This window comes from Carcharodon carcharias, chromosome 1 (genome assembly GCF_017639515.1).
Source record: "Carcharodon carcharias isolate sCarCar2 chromosome 1, sCarCar2.pri, whole genome shotgun sequence".
In the NCBI taxonomy this organism is placed as follows: Eukaryota; Metazoa; Chordata; class Chondrichthyes; order Lamniformes; family Lamnidae; genus Carcharodon; species Carcharodon carcharias.
This window is the reverse complement of record NC_054467.1, coordinates 225,866,981-225,884,641: the sequence shown is the minus strand read 5'-3', so window position 1 is coordinate 225,884,641 and position 17,661 is coordinate 225,866,981. Positions and strand designations below refer to the sequence as shown.

Sequence of the window (17,661 nt, the reverse complement as noted above, 5' to 3'; positions counted from 1 at the left end):
TAAGATCTCCCAGGTCTGACACTAAGGTTAGGATGGTTTGATGTAAGACTCAGCTCCTGCCATGAGTTAAGATCAGGGCCATTAAGTTTGTAGCAGTCTGATCTTAAACAGACCTGCTGTGCAAGAAACATTAACCACTCTATCCCTAATCCCATTTATTATTATAGTATTGACTATCTGTTCAAGAGGATACTATATTGAGCATACAATATGTTTCCCTTCTAATAGTCAACTCATGTCCCAGCCTTTACTATTTTTCCCCTAGAGATTATTCCTCATCATATTTTGTGTACCCTCTAATGTGAAGTCTTCCATTCAAGAGGACGTTGATAAAAGCTGTAGGTTTTAACAGTCATGTAACCATAGCAACTGTGTTCTCACTCCTGTCACAATTGAGATGGGGAGGAGCTATAAAAAGCTGGGCTTGCCACATGAAACACACAGTTTCATCTGATGTTTGTATCTGCAGATCTGATTGAAAGGAATCATGTAAAAGTTAGACCAAAAGAAGACCTGAAGACGATTTGAAAAAGTCAGACTCCATGGGTCTCCCACAGGAATCAAAGTGCAATTATTTGCATAGGGTGTTCTAGAGTTGAGACTAAAAATGCTCTGTGGGTAATCAGTTCTCATGGAAGTACCAAAGAAGCTAATATTGAAGTGATCCCCTTGGAAGTAAAGCCTCAGTGAACCTCAGCAAACCTCAATGGGGTTCATCAAAAAGATATCATGGAGTTAAGTTTGAACAATGTTCCTGCTGTTAGACCTAACACAAGTTCTGAAACAAAGCAGAAGAATTCAAGAGCAAAATACCACAGATGCTAATGAAGTCAAATCTGGATAACCCTGCAGTAGTCACACCCCAAGGGAATCCTATAGCAGTAAAATATAGTGGGAGTTCTGAAGAAGTCATGTACCATGGAAGTCGAAAGGGAACTGGGCCACATGACAATAAAATAAAAACCAGTCCCAATGGGAGTCCGATAAAACACAGGCCCCATGGGAGGTGTGGTGAGGTTAGGCCCCAAGGAAGTCCACTAGAAACAAGCTACCATGGAAGTTCAATAGAAACAAGGCCCTGCTGTTGTCCAATAGAAACAAGGCTCCGTTGTTGTCCAATAGAAACAAGGCTTAATCAAGATCCACTAGAAACAAGTTCATATGGGAGTCCAGTAGAAATAAGATCCCATGGAAGTTCAACAGAAACAAGGCCCTGCTGTTGTCCAATAGAAACAAGGCTCCATTGTCCAATAGAAACAAGGCTTAATCAAGATCCACTAGAAACAAGTTCCTATGGGAGTCCAGTAGAAATAAGATCCCATGGAAGTTCAACAGAAACAAGGCCCCGCTGTTGTCCAATAGAAACAAGGCTCCATTGTCCAATAGAAACAAGTCTTAATCAAGATCCACTAGAAACAAGTTCCTATGGAAGTCCAGTAGAAATAAGATCCCATGGAAGTTCGATAGAAACAAGATCCTATAGAAATTCAATGGAAACAAGGCCCCACTGGTGTCCAATAGAAACAAGGTTCTCTGGAAGTCCAGTAGAAACAAGGTCCCATGGAAGTTCCATGGAAACAAGACCCCATGGAAATTCAATGGAAACAAGGCCCCACTGGTGTCCAATAGAAACAAGGTTCACTGGAAGTTCAATGGAAACAAGGCCCCACTGGTGGCCAATAGAAACAAGGTTCACTGGAAGTCCAATAGAAACAAGATCCCATGGAAGTTCCATGGAAACAAGGCCCCATGGAAGTTCCACGGAAACAAGGCCTCATGGAAGTTCCACGAAAACAAGACCCCACTGGTGGCCAATAGAAACAAGATCCCATGGAAATTCTATGGAAACATGGTCCCATGGAAGTTCAATCGAAACATGGTTTACTGGAAATCCAATAGAAACAAAGCCCCACTGGTGTCCAATAGAATCAAGGCTGCATGGAAGTCTTGTAGAAGACAAATTTCATAGGAGTTCTGTAGAAGTAAAACCTGAGGGACATCTAAGAGCAGTTCAGCCTCAGAGCCCTGTTGTTCACTGGAATCCTGATGATGATCTAAAGATGCCAACTTTAGATTATCCTATAAAAGTCAAGCCCAAAGAGAGTACTGCAGCAGACAGAGCCCACGGTAGTTTTATGGCAGCCAGGTATGCAGAAATTCCTGGAGAAGTCCTGAAGATTCACAATCTGGATAGTCTTCTGGCAATGAAACATTATGAGAGTCTTTTCAGAACTGAACTCAATAAGGATCATATAATAGTCAGATCTGAAAAGGGACCAGAATCAGTCAGGACTGAAAGCAGTGTCACAACCGTCAGATCTCACTGGAGTCCTGGGGAAGATGTGAGGAATTCAAATCTCAATACTTATGCAGCAATTAAGCCACAGGGGAGTGATTTAACAGTCAACCCAGAAAATTGTTCTAGACAAAACCTGACGAACATATATGTGAGCAGTCCTTTAAACATCAATTCCAACATGATTCTTCCTGTGGCGAATTCTGAATGGGATCTCAGAACCTTTGGCTCTCAGGGTGTTTATGGAGAAGGTAGGTCTCTAGTCAGTCTTGAAAATAACCTAAAAGAGTCAATTATGGGTAGTCCTGCAACAGCTTGTTGTCCTATTTTAGATATGCTATATACTAGTTTTAATGAAGATCCGATGATATCAAAAACACAAGGTCTATTAGAGGCTGAACTCTATGGGAGGCCAACAGAAGGTAAGCTTGAAGAGGGACCTAAAGCACACGTATCTTGGGAGACTCCTGTGGTAGTTAAATCACAACAATATCTGAAGAGTGACATGCAGAACTCAAATCTGTATAACCTTGCAATGGTCAGTTCCTGTAACAGTTCTATAACACCAGTAGGGACTCCTCAAGATGACCTGAATAATGCAAACATGGATACTTCAGGAGCAATGAGAACCCAAGGGAGTCTTGCAAAAACAGAAGCCTATTGGAGAACCACAGAAATCCTGCCTCAGACTGACACTCTGGCTGTAAAATGTGAACATAGAGATCCAAAGGTTACACCTGAAAAGAGCCATGAAGCTATCAGGTCCCTTGTGAATCCTGAAAACTACTTAAGGAAGTCAAGCGAAGATATTTTGGCAGATGTCAGATTTCATGGGAGTCCTTCAGAAATCAAGACTGAAACACAACCAATGGAAGTCAGAGCTCAAAGGTGTGCAGTGACAGACCAAGAATATTCTACACAAGAATTCATGAGGGAAATAAATCCAGTAGCAATCGAAACTCAGAAGTTTCCTATAGACCTGAGACATCACTGGAGTTCAAAGGATGACACAGAAAATTTAAAATTGCACGGTACTGTATCAAACAGATTCCAAGGGAGTCCAGTGGATGTCCAACCTATTACGAATTCTTTACGAGTTGGACACTATGAGGCACCTGTTAGATCCTATAATGATCCCACAGCAGTCACAACTCATGACTGTCCTATTACAACACTACATGAGGAGAGTACTGGAGAAGACCTGAGGATCTCAGATTGGGGTAATCATGTAAAACATCCAATGAATCTTGTTGGAGTTGAATCTCAACGGAGTTCCTTAGATGTAATTCTTGAAGAGAGTCTGGCAATTTCCAGTTATCAGGCAATTCCTGAAGATAACCTACAGGAGCCAAATTTCATTGGTTCTACGGATTCTTGGATCCATGGGAATCCTGTAACAGTCAGATCAGATGTGAATTCTGGGAACAGCCTGGAAAACATAGAGTTACAGAGTCTCACAGACATCCAATCCCAGGATAGTTCTGTAGGCTTCAGGGTCATTATAAATACTTCACAACTTAGTACTCATGAGAGCCTTGTAGCAGTCAGTTCCTGTAATCGTCTGACCACAGTAAGGTATGAAGACATTTTTCATGATGACCTGAATTATTCAAATCTAGATAACCCCATGGGAATGAGACCCCATGGGAGTCCAGTGGAAATCAAACCTCAGGGCAATGCTGTGAAAGCCATACCTGAAAGGAGTGCTGTCGAGTGCCTAAATGTAAATGAAAATTTTCAGAGGAATCCTTTAGAAGTCAATTGCACAGAGGATCTTGTTACAGTCAATCCTGAAGAAAATCTAAATAAGTCAAAAGTAAATAGCCCTGTAAAAGTTAGACAGCTCGAAAGTCTTGTAGAAATCAAGTCTGAAGGAAGTAATGTAGTCTTGAATTATTTGGATGATGTAGAAAAGTTGCATGGTGTCATTAGAATGAGACTGAATGGGCATCATAAAGCAGTAATATGCCACGACAATCCTATGGAAGTGAATCCTGAAAGGAATCCTTTGGAAGATGGATTTCAGAACAGTGGCGCAATTATCATTCCCACTGAGGGCGTTGTAGATGGACAGCCTTCACAAGGTAGACTCAATGGGAATCGTGTAGAATTCAAACCCCAGGACGCAGTTTCAGTCACCACTACAGGGAATCCTGAAGAAGGCCTGAAGGCAGCTATCAATATTTCTATAACTATCATTCTTCCATCAGAAACAACTACTGAAGGAAATGTTCTAAAAATCCAACCTAAGGGGAAACTTATAAAAAATCCAAAGCCAAATCTGGCTAGCAAACCACCTGGAATTAGTGGGAATCCCATATCAGTCAATCCATGTGTGAGTACCGCAGATTTAAGACCAACCATTAGTCCTTTATCACTTGATTCTCATGGAAGTTCTATGTCAGTGCCACATGTAGAGTGTTCTGGAGAAGCCCTGCTAAAAGACACTCAGGGGTATCCAATAACGGTTGGACTTTGTGACAGTCCTATAAAAGTTAAGCCTCAGCAAAGTATGATGGCAGCTGGACTTGAAAATGATTTTAGAGAAGGCCAGACATCAAACCTCATTAAATCTGGCACTGTTACACCACATGGGAGCTCTTTAGAAGCTGGTTCTGAAAGATGCTTAACGATTTTTAGATGTCAGGAATGTACTGAAGAAGACCTTGAAATGCCAAACTTGGCTAATGAAAAGGAAGTCAGCAGCTATCGGAATAACCTATCAATAAGGCCAAAAGAAGCCTCCAAAAAGGAGCAATTACAGACCCCTGCAGAAGTCAATCAGGAAAAGTGTCCTACTGCAGTCAGACCACAAGAGAACCCTGTAGCAACCACATCCTCCATGTGTCATGGAAAATACTCAATGAATTCAAACCTTGTTACTCCTCCAGCAGTCACTTCTCAGGTCAGTGATGCTGCAGTCACAGTTGAAGATTCAGGGGGAGAACTACAGTCAAGTATGGATAACCTTCTGGCAGCCAGCCATCATTGGAGTGTTAACACAGCCACATGCAACAGGAGTACAGCAGAACACCGACAGAACTTAAATCTTGATACTTCTGCAGGAAGCAGTTATCAGGGTGGGCCTCTAGAGGTCAACACTGTAGTCGTGCCACTTGGGAGTTCTGGAAAGAATCTGAGCATCATGGTCAGACTCTATCAGAGTTTTACTAAATTCAAGCGTCAAGTGGTAATCGAACCTAAAAGCAGGGCTGTAGCAAGAAAACATCAGAGTACTTTTGAAGCCAATTCTGAAGAGAGTCTGACACAGTTAGATCCCATTGGAACCCTACAGAAAATCAACAATTCAAACATTTACATTGTGATAGAAGATAACCGAGACAAAATTCCTGTTGTGGAGGGACCTCAGGAAAATTTTATGGATGTTACATCTGGAGATGATACACAGCCATCAAATCTGAATCATCTTGTTGATGTCAGCCTCAATCAGAGTCACATAGGCATCAAGGGAGATAAACCTCAGATGAGTCACACAGAGGACAGATGCCATGAGAATCCTACCAAATTCAAACTGCAAGAGCATCTTGTGACATTCAAACCTGAAGATAAAGCAGGCTCATCATCAGGGAGTTCTTCTGTACTTGATCATCAAGGTAGTCTTAGTGCAGTCACAGCTCAGTGGAGTTTTGATGAAAAGCTGAATAAGTCAGATCTGAGGAATCTTGCAACAGTCAGTCATCAGGGGAGCGACATTAGCATAACAACAGAAAATACTCGTAGTGATTTGAAGAAATCAAGTGTAAATAGTGCCATAGATGTGACGCCTCAGGGGAGTACAGACTTGAGAAAGCCAAATTTTAACAGTCGCGTAGAAAGAAAATATCAGAATAGTCTTTTGGAAGTCAGTTCTGAAGAGAGCCATATGATTGTTAGAGCCCATGGGAAATCTGGATCACGACTGAACAATTCAAACATTCATGGTATAGTAGACATTCAACAAGATGATCTTTCTGCAGTGGAGAAATTGCAGGAGAATTCTATAGAAAGGATGTCTGGAGATGACTCTGATTTCTCAGATCTGAAGAGTTCTGAGGATGTCAGCCCCAATGAAAATCATGTGGGAATCAATCCTAGCCATGTTTCTGGAGCAAACGTACCTCAGTGGAGTTCTGATGAAGAACTGAAAAAGTCAAAACTTAAGAATATTGAAGCAGGCAATGATCAGGCAAGTGTAGTTACAGAAACACCAGGAACATCTACTGGACACAATCTGAAGAAATCAAATGAGGATAGCTCTTTAGAAATCACACCTCAGGGAAGTACTGACTTGAGAAAGCTAGATCATAATAGCCCAATAGCAAGGACATCCCAGGATAATCTTTTGGAAGTCAATTCTGAGGAGGGTCATACAACAGTTCGATCCCATGGGAATTCGGAAACACAACTGAACAATTCAAACATTCATGGTGTAGTCAAAGCCAATCAAGATTATACTTCTGCAGTGGAGAAACCTCAGGAGAATATATCAGGTTTCAGTATTCCCAAAGACACCAGCCGCAATGAAAGTGGAGTGAACATCAATTCTAAACATGTTTCTTTTGCAAACTCACCTCAGTTCAGTTACATAAATGTCAGATATAAAGACAGTTCTATACAATTTGTGCTTCAAGAGACTCTGATGGAACAGGTTAGTCCTGAAGGAGACATATTGTCAGGGAGTGTGGGTGAAACTGCTTCTGAAAGAAGTCTTAGTCCAGGTACTCCTCAGTGGAGGTCTGATGAAGAACTGAAGAAGTCAAAACTGAATAGTCCTGCAACAGACAGTGATCAGGTGAGCAAAATTACAATAATGCCAGAAAGGACCACAAGAGATGATTTGAAGGAATCAAGTGTGGATAGTTCTATGAATGCAACACCTAAGCAGAGTACAGACTTGAGAAGGCTAGAGCTTAATAGTCTTGCAGCAAGAAAATATCATGGAAGCCCTTTGGAAGTTAATTATGAAGAGGGTCTTAAAACAGATAAATCCCATAGGTATTCTGGACAGCAACTGAACAATTCAAATATTCCTGGGAGGGTAGTGAGCCAAAAGGACGTTCCTGTCATGGAGAAACCTCAGGCGAATCCTATAGATGTTATGTCTGGTGATGACTTAATTATGTTAAATCACAATCATCGTGTAGATATCAGCGTTAATCAGATTCCCACAGATGACAAGCTTAAACATGTTCCTACAGGAGACACATCTCAGGTGAGTCACAGAGAGGTCAGGCACCATGAGAATCCTAACATATTTAAATCTCAACAAGATTTGTTGCCTGTCAGATCTGAAGATAGTCCTAAATCAGACTCATTACCAGGGAGTCCTTCTGCACTTGATTCTCAAAGTAGCCTTGGTACAACACCAGCTCAATGGAGTTCTGATGAAGACCTGAAGAAGTCAAAGCTGAAGAGTTTTATAGCAGGCAGTCGTCAGGAGAACATTGTTAAAATGAGGCCAGAAAGTTCTCCTAGAGAAGATCTGAGAACATCAAATAAGAATATTGCTTTCGAAGTTATACCTGAGGACAGTACAGACCTGAGAAGGCAAAACGTTAATAGCCTTGTTGCAGAAAAATATCAGGGGAGTTTGATGGAAATCAAAACTGATGAGCCCCTCACTCCAGATAGGTCCCTTGGGAATTCTGGGCAGAAATTGAACAATGCAAACATTGACAGTATAGTAGAAGTCAGACATAATATTTCTGTGGCTGGGAAAATGCAAGAGAATCCAATAGAAGTTATATCTGGCGATGACTCCGATATATCGGGTCTAAGTATTCCTGAAGATGTCAGTTTCAATGAGAGTCATGTGGACATCAGTCCTAAGCATGTTCATGTAGCAAACACACCTCAGAAGAGTTACATAGATGGCAGATTCGCTGAGACTCCTACAAAATTACTGCCTCAAGAGAGTCCTATGGCACTCACACCTGAGGTTAGTCCTCAAGATGGATCACCTTTCGGGAGTCCTGGTGCAATTGCTTCTGAGATAAGTCTTGCTTCAGGTGCGCCTCAGTGGAGTTCGGGTGAAGAACTGAAAAAGTCAAATCAGAACAACCTTGGAACAGCCAGTCATCAGCAGAGTGGTGTTACAATTACACCAGAAAGTGCTACTAGACAAGATATGAGACCGCCCAAGTTGGTTACTTCTATAAATGTCACCCCTAAGTGGAGTAACAACTTGGGAGAGCTCGATCTTAATAGTTCTGCAGCAGGAAAATATCAAGCGAGTCCTTGGGAAGTCAATTCTGAAGATAGTCTCAGGATAGTTAGATCCCGTGTGAGTTCTGGACAGAATCAAGACAATTTAAACATGGATGATCTATCAAAAGTCAGAGAACATAATATTTCTGTAGTCGAGGCACCATGGGAGAGACAGACAAAAGTTATGTCTAGAAATGACTCCAAAATTTCAACTCTGGGTACTCCTAAGGCTACCAGCCTCAAGGGGAGTTATGCGGACATCAATCTTGCACATGTTTCTGTAGTAAACACACCTTCGGGGAGTCACATAGACATCAAACTCAATGAGGATCCTACAAAATTTATGCCTCAAGAGAATCTGATGGCACTCAAACTTGACAGTAGTCCTAAAGGTAACGAAGCATTTGGGAATCCTGCTGCAACTGTTACTGAAGAAAACCTTGGAGCAGGTACACCTCAGTGGAGTTCTGATGAGGAACTGAAAAAGTCAAATTTGAAGAGTCTTAGAGCAGTCAGTCATCAGGGGAGCAGAGTAAGAATAACACCAGAAAGATCTCCTGAAGATCTGAAGAAATCGAGCATGGATAGTTCTATAAATGTCACAGACCTGAGAAAACTTGATCTTAACAGTACTATAGCAAGAACATATCGAGGGGTTCCTTTGGAAAGTAATTCTGAAGAAGATCTTGCAAAAGTTAGATCTAATGGGAATTCTGGACAGCAATTAAACAATTTAAACATTTATGGTAGAGTAGAAGCCAGCAGAAAGGAAATTGCTGAAGTGGAGAAAGCTGAGGAGAATCCTACATCTGTAGATGACACACAGTTGTCAATTCTTGATCATCTTGTAAATGTTAGCCTTAATGCCCCCATACCTAGAACACCAGAGATGAGTCAAATTGAGGTTAAAAGCCATGGGGGTTCTACAGAGTTAAAATCTCAGCAAGATCCGGTGGCACTCAAACCTGAAGGTAATCCAAAATCAGGCTCATCACCAGGGAGTCTTTCTGTACTTGATTCCCAAAGTAGTCTAGATGTAACATCAGCTCAGTGGCATTCTGATGAAGAGATGAAGAAGTCAAATCTGAAGAGACATATAGAAGGCAGCCTTCAGGACGGAGTTGGTACAATAAGCCCAGAAATGTCCCCTATAGAAGATCTGAGGACATCAAATATGGGCAGTCCTATAGATGTCACACCCAAGAGGAGTACAGACCTGAGAAGGCTGACCATTAATAGTCTTGGAGGAGGAAAATCTCAGGAGAGTTCTTTGCAAGTCAATTTTGAAGAGCGTCTTACAACAGTTAGATCCCTTCAGAATTCTGGACAGCAACTGAACAAGTCCATCATTGAAGATGTTGAACAAGAAAATATTTCTAGAGTGGAGAAACCACAGGAGAATCCTCTGGAGGTTATGTCTGAAGATGATTCCAATTCATCAGGTTTGAGTGTTTCTGAAGCTGTTGGCCTCAATGTGAGTCATGCAGACCTCAATTTTACACGTGCTTCTGTAGTAAGCGCAACTCAGGGAAGTCACAGAGATGTCAGATTCAATGGGAGTTCTACAAAATTAATTCCTCAAGAGAGTCCTATGGCACGCAAACCTGAGGTTAGTCCTCAAGATGGATCACCATTCAGGAGTCCTGATGCAATTGCTTCTGAGATAAGTCTTGCTTCAGATGCGACTCAGTGGAGTTCGGGTGAAGAACTGAAAAAGTCACATCAGCACAATCTTGGAACAGTCAGTCATCAGCAGAGCGGTGTTATGATAACACCAGAAAGTGCTACTAGACAAGATATGAGACCGCCCAAGTTGTTTACTTCTATAAATGTTGCTCCTAAGTGGAGTAACAACTTGGGAGAGTTCGATCTTAATAGTTCTGCAGCAGGAAAATATCAAGTGAGTCCTTGGGAAGTCAATTCTGAAGATAGTCTTACGATAGTTAGATCCCGTGTGAATTCTGGACAGGAACTAAACAATTTAAACATGGATGATATAGCAAAAGTCAGACAACATAATATTTCTGTAGTCGAGGCACCATGGGAGAGTCTGACAAAAGTTATGTCCAGAAATGACTCAGAAACATCAATTCTGAGTATTCCTGAAGCTATCAGCCTCAAGAGGAGTTATGCGGACATCAATTTTGCACATGTTTCTCATAGGAGTCATTTCAAACTTAGTGAGAATCCTACAAAATTCATGCCTCGAGAGGGTCCAACGACACCATTTGGGAATCCTTCTGCAACTGCTTCCAAGAGAAATCTTGGTGCAGATGCACCTCAGTGGAGTTCTGGTGAAGAACTGAACATGTCAAATCTGAAGACACATCTAGCTGGCATTCTTCAGGGGAGTATTGTCACAATAACACCAGAAAGTACTACCAGTGATCTGGAGAAATCAAGTGTGGATAGATCTATAAACATTACACCGAAGGGCAGCGCAGACTTGAGAAACCTGAATCTTAATAATCCTGTAGCAAGAGAGTATTGGGAGAGCCCTTCAGATGCCAATCCTAATGAGCATATTATGCCAGTTAGATCACATGAGAATTCTGAACAGCAACTAAACAAATCAAAGCTGCATGGTATAGTAGAATTCAACCGAGACAAAATTCCTGTAATAGGCAAATATCAGGAGAATCCAGTGGAGATAACACCTGGAGACAACTCAAAGGTGTCGAATCTCAATTATCTTGTAGATGTCAGCCTCAGTCAGAGTCACACAGATATTGTATTTAAAGATGTTTCTGTAGGAAGCACACCTCAGATGTTTCACACCGAGGTCAGACACCACGAGAGTGCTACCACTCTCAAATCTCAACAAGGTCCCGTGGCAGTCAAGCCTGTAGGTGATCCTAAATCAGGCGCATCACCAGTCAGTCCTTCTGGAGCTGATTCTCCAAGTAGCCTTGGTACAATGTCAGATCAATGGAGTTCTGATGAAGACCTGAAGAAGTCAAATCTGAGCCTTGCTGCAGTCAGTCATCAGGGAAGTTCAATTATGGTGAGACCGCATCAAAAAAATTCAAATGTTTATAGTCCTTTGGCAATCCGACGTGAGGAGAGTAGAGAGTCCATGAGGAGGCAAAACCTTGATAGTCCCATACGAAGAAAATATCAAGAGATTCCTCTAAAAGTCAGCCCCGATGAGAGTTTGACAATTGTTAGATCCGATAGGAGTCCAAGAGAAGATCTGAAAAAATCAACCCTGCATGACTTTGAAGAAATCAATCTTGGAGGCGATGGTGTAGAAGTCAAATATGAAGCGGTGACATTAGCTCCTCTGGGTTGTTCTGAAGCAGTCAGGCTTGGAAATGAACCAGTAGAGTCATATTGCAATAGCCCTGAAGATGTCAGAATCTACGAGAGTCTTGCAGAAGTCAAATCTAGTCAGGCCCCTGGAGCAGACCCACCTCAGAGGAGGCACATAGAGGTCAGACTCAATGACAATACTACAGAAACCATGCTTGAAGGGAGTCCTGTGCCACACAGACATCAAGAGAATATTTTAGGCAACATATTTGATGGGAATCCTTTTGATGGAATGCATGAATCAGCCGCACCTCTATTCAATTCTGAAGAAGGCCCGAAGAATAAAAACCTGGAAAGCTCATTTGCAGCCGTAGCAGATGAGCATCTTCAAAAAGGCATGAAGAAAATAAATATGGATAGACCTGGCGAAATGACTTCCCAAAGAAACCCTGTAGCTGTCAGTCCTAAGGGGAGTCATTTAGCAGTAAGGCCTGCTATTGGAGATGTCAGCTCTGACCTGAGTATTGGAGAAGTCAGGCCTGATTTCAGTATTGAAGAAGTCATGGCTGAATTGAATATTGATGAAGTCAGATCTAATTTGAGTTTTGGAGAAATCGTAGTTGAAGTAAATATTGGAGAAGCCAGATCTGATTGGAGTATTGGAGAGGTGAGGTTTGAGGTGGGTTAGACTTGAAAGAAATTCTGGATAAAGACATGAAGAGGATGGTGAAAGTTCGGTAGAGCAATGCCGTACAGGGTAGACAAATAGAGTTCAAAGGAGCATTTGACCTATTTTTGAGTTTATCCTTTCATCGTTCAGCTTTTCATAATTCAAAAAAAGATAAACATAACTGTTCGTGGAACAGTTTAAAGAAGAACGAGTGATATTTTTATACACAACAGTATTATTTTCACATGATATTTGAAGACCTATAGTGTTTGTAAGTCATTTCAAAATCTATATTGAATTAGTGGATACATATTTGAAAAAAATATAATTGCACGTGGAAAAACTTAAGAAAATAAAGGCATAAAAACAGAAGCAGAAGTAGGCCATATAGTCCTTCAAGTATGCTCTAGCATTCGGTAAGGAAAAGGAAGGAGAAGAGGGCTAAACAGATTGCTCATTAGAGAGCCAGCACAGGGTTGAGGGTTAAGCAGTCTCCTTCTGTGCTGTAAAACCCTATGATCCTTTTAAGCAAACTAACTGCAAAAATTCTTCAGAGGACATTTCAGGAAGACAGTTGGCAGCACTACATATTCTGTTATCTCCAAAAGAACTATTTGAGGCATATTTGACTTAGGTCATTATTATTAGTTTGCACCCTCTCTCCTACTTCCACATGTACACAAGACTAGAAATTCCAAAACGATCTTTTTTTTCATTCATTCAAGGGATGTAGACTTCGCTGGCTAGACCAGCATTTATTCCATTAAATAATTGGTGGATGAATCACGGCGAATTGAGGTAGAATCTGTTTTCTACCCCAAAGTTCATCTCTTTAAATTATCCGCCATTTTTTTGGCTCCTTGCATGATCCACGCGTTGAGTCCCAGTCAAATTCAATTACATACATTATAATGAGGGCCAGTGACAATGCAGCTACCAGTCTCCTGCTTGTATATTTGCAATGCACACAAGGTCAGTTAGACTGAGAATTCTAAATTTCTAAATCACAGCTGCTGTCAGAATCAACAGAGACAAATGGGCTTGGTGGATGTCGTTGTTGACTACTCCTTGGCCTGGTGCATTAAGAAAGGCACAAGAAGTGAGGCTCATCTTGATCTGATATTCATAAATAACCCCAAAAATATATGGAATTTGATGTCAGCACCCCGGGAAAGTGGGGAGGGCAGCAACCACAGAATGACGATATTTGACGTGTTTGGGGAGTCAGAAGTAGCTTAAGATCAGAAGCCAGTAAAATTTCAAAAGGGTTAAATTCAGTGCAATAAAGGAAAAATGAAAGCAAATAGATGGATGCTCAATAACAGTTCTTTGGAAGAAAAGTACCTTTAAAGTGTAATGTTGATAATATGAGATAAATAATTTCCAAAACAAACAAACTCGGATTAAACTCCAATATGATCCATAATGGTTCAGCAAAACAATAACAAATGGGGAAAATTGGGAAAGTGGCATGTACAAATCTGTCAGGGAAAAAAGGAATGGGCTCACTAGAACGAATGAATAAGATTGCAGCAACATGTTAATCATAGAGCAAGGAGAGAACTGGAAAATGAACATAACAGGACAGTGAAGCATAACAGTAACCAAATATTCAGAACCACCTCAGCAAGACGAAAGTCAGGGAAGAGATGACGACCAGGAAAGCTGTAAATGAGGATGAGAACAAAACAGTAAATATTCTGAATGACTGTTTTGCCCAAGGGATGACATAAGCAATATTTGCTACTCAAATAAAAACATGCAAGTAAAATTAATGGGGTAATTTGGCTATATAATGTAAACCAGGTGATAGCAAAATCTCAGCCGATTTTTATTCCATGGATGTCAATATGAGGAAAATCACATTCATATCAAAAGCACTAATTTCTAGGATCCAAAATAATAGTGACTTGGTAAAAGTAAGTGTTACAGATCACCACAATATTCATTGTTAATTTTAAGCCTAGTCAGGAATATAGTTTTATTTTAACACACCAGAAATGTTTACGTATTCACAACAAAAGTATGAAAGAAAGTGCAAGTCAATCACTATCCTGACTTGGAAATATATCACTGTTTCTTCATTGTCGCTGGGTCAAAATCCTGGAACTCCCTCCCTAACAGCACTGTGTGTGTACCTACACCACAGGGACTGCAGCGGTTCAAGAAGGCAGCTCACCATCACCTTCTCAAGGATAATTAGGGATGGGCAATAAATGCTGGCCTAGCCAGCAACACCCACATCCCGTAAATTAATTTTTAAACATTCAAAATTACACATTTTTTGAGAAAGCATGCCCTTAGACTGGTTTCTATCAAATATATTCCATACATGATGGACAGAATTCTACAGTTGCTGCTACAAACGCAGCACCTGAGTACAGGTGATGGTATGATAATAAAAGCAAGGTCATCAACATGCAGCCTAATAAAAATTGGTTTCTGATTGTAAGCTTTGAAAATGTTTTGATAAAGCTTTTTTCTTAAGGACAATACTCATTAAATCATTTGCTGAGATTTTATCAGTGATTAAACCTGATTGGTAAAATCACGAATGACTCACGATTTCTGCATCAGCCTTGGTGCAATTTTTTTCTCTCTCTCTTTCATGAGATGCGAGTGTTGCTGGCAAGGCCAGTATTTATTGCCCATCCCTAACTGCCCTTGAGAAGGCAGTGGTGAACCACATGCTTGAACCGCTAAAAGTTATTTCTTGACCAGGAATTAGACTCAGGCCCTGGCAGCGAAAGCACTGAATCCTTACCACTTGACCACCAGGGAATCTATCCAAAGTGAGGGCAAACCATTACCACTCATGTAAGCATCTAACAGAAAAAAAGTTACCTGTGGAGGACATGTATACTCCAGTTGAAGGCCATGGAGTATTGAAGCATCCATAGAAAAAGCATTTCTGGTGTAATTTCTTATTGTAGGCTATTATCACTGACATATGTGAATAAATCATCTGCTGAGAGTTGATCAGAATGAACTCACCTTTGCATTAGTGCCTGCTTCTTTTTTCTGCCCTGTCTTCACCATCACTTTGTACAAAATGTCACCATCTACTACAGAGCCAAGCCTGGAATGGCTATTTCGAGAGCTAGGTGACCTTGGATGCATGGCACTCCTAGGACGCTGAACATCACAATGAACCAAAATCTATTACATGTTTGTATAAGTTACTTTATTTACATCATGATACTGCTTTTGTCAAGATAAGCAGACCTATAAGAATATTGTAAGGAACTTGCAAAGGCCATTTCAATTATCAAGTTCCTTCCACAGGCTCAAAAAACCCTGCCCTGTGAATTCTTTTCAATGTATTTATTCTTTTGGAAGGAGATTTTTGTAAAGTTTTTTTCCCTGCCCCCAAAGCTATTTATCTAACTTTACAACCAACAATATTTTATATTAATCATTTTCCAGGAATAATTTCTTACTCATGCTTGAGGTGCTTCAGTTTTGTACTCATGCCTTTGCAGTTTTGCAATGAGTAGAAGTTAGAGTACCTTTACACCTAAGGCCCTGAGAACTTTAAAGACCTTAAACATTATATTCTCTTAATTTTCTTTTATTCAGTGAAAGCAGGTTCAATGCAATCTGAAAGGATCAAGCCCCAGAATCATGCTTGTTACACTTCCCTCAACTTTGTCCAATGCATCAAAGACCTTTTTTTGGAGGCAAGGGGCTCAAAACTGCACCTCATATTCCCAATGTGGCCTCAGTAGACTTCTATACAAGGTTACATTCACTTAGCGGTAATTTTCCTTTGTATCACAGGGTGAAAAATGGGTGAGAGCAATCTAAAGGCCATTGTGGAAAAAAAATCAGAAGAAGTATGAAATGAGCTGTTGGATCATTCAGCGATAAAAATGAAAATTTCCCCTTCAGCTTAGAACCCGATGTCCTCAAAATGTTAACATGAGATAAACTGTATATTTCACATTAATCAGAAGCTTTCAACAAATGGTTAATAATCACCAATTCCTTTTTGCATTTTCTCTTTGCTAAAGGACATCTTTTAACTTGTGTACATATCTGTTCCATTGAACATTGATTCCCAGTGACATCAATTTTACTGGGGCTCCTTGATACCACACTCAGTCAAATGCTGCCTTGATGTCAGGGGCGTAATGCTCACCTCATCTCTTGAGTTCAGCTCTTTTGTCCATGTTTGGACCAAGGCTTTAATGAGGCCTGGAACCAACTGGCCCTGGTGGAACCCAAACTGAGCATTGGTGAGCAGTTATTGCTGAGTAAGTGCCACTTGATACTACTGTCAATGATACCTCCCATCACTTTGCTGATGGTCAACAGTAGACTAATGGAGTGGTAATTGCAAAATTGGTAATTGCCAAATTGATTTGTCCTGATCTTTGTGGACAGGACATATACCTGGGCAATTTTCCACATTGCCAGATAGGTGCCAGTGTTGTCACTGTATTGGATGCAGCTATGGGTGTGGCTAGTTCCGGAGCACAAATCTTCAGTGCTATTGCTGGAATACTGTCAGGGTCCATAGCCTTTACTTTATCCAATGCCTTCAGCCGTTTCTTGATTTAGTGTGGAATGAATCTAATTCTCTACAGTCTAGCATCTGTGAGTGTGGAAACCTCAGGAGAAGGCCGAGATGGATGATCCACTCAGTGTTTCTGGCTAAAGATGGTTGCAAATGTTTCAGGTTTGTCTTTTGCACTAATGTGCTGACGTCCCCCATCATTGAGGATGGGGATACTCATGGAGGCCCCTCCTGCTGTCAGTTGTTTAATTCTCCACCACCATTCAAGACTGGACGTTGCTCAGATCTGATCCATTGGTTGTGGGTTTACTTTGCTCTGTCCACAGGATGCTGCTTTTGCTGCTTAGCATGCATGTAATTCTGAAACTTCACCAGGTTGACACCTCATTTTTAGGTATACATGGAGCTGCTCCTGGTATGCTCTCCTATTATCCTTATTGAACCAGCGTTGATCCCCCAACTTGATGCTAATGGTAGAGGAGGGGATATGCCGGGCCATGAGGTTACAGATTGTGTTCAAGTACAATTCTGCTGCTGCTGATGGCCCACAGCACCTCATTTGCCCAGTTTTGAGTTGCTAGATCTGTTCGAAATCTATCCCATTTAGCATGGTGGTACTGCCACACAACATGATGGAGGGTATCCTCAGCATGAAGTCAGTACTTAGTCTCTGCAAGAACTGTGCGGTGGTCACTCCTACCGAAAATGTCATGGACA

General features: G+C 41.0%; 1 protein-coding gene across 1 annotated transcript in view; it reads right to left on the bottom strand.

The window, feature by feature from the left end:
- The window catches only part of loxhd1a (lipoxygenase homology PLAT domains 1a), a 287,997-nt gene that overhangs the window by 248,555 nt on the left and 21,781 nt on the right, over positions 1 to 17,661 (bottom strand). The window contains exon 4 of the mRNA XM_041183529.1: positions 15,420 to 15,560. Coding sequence (XP_041039463.1) covers positions 15,420 to 15,560 — 141 coding nt within the window. The remainder of the gene's footprint in view (positions 1 to 15,419; positions 15,561 to 17,661) is intronic.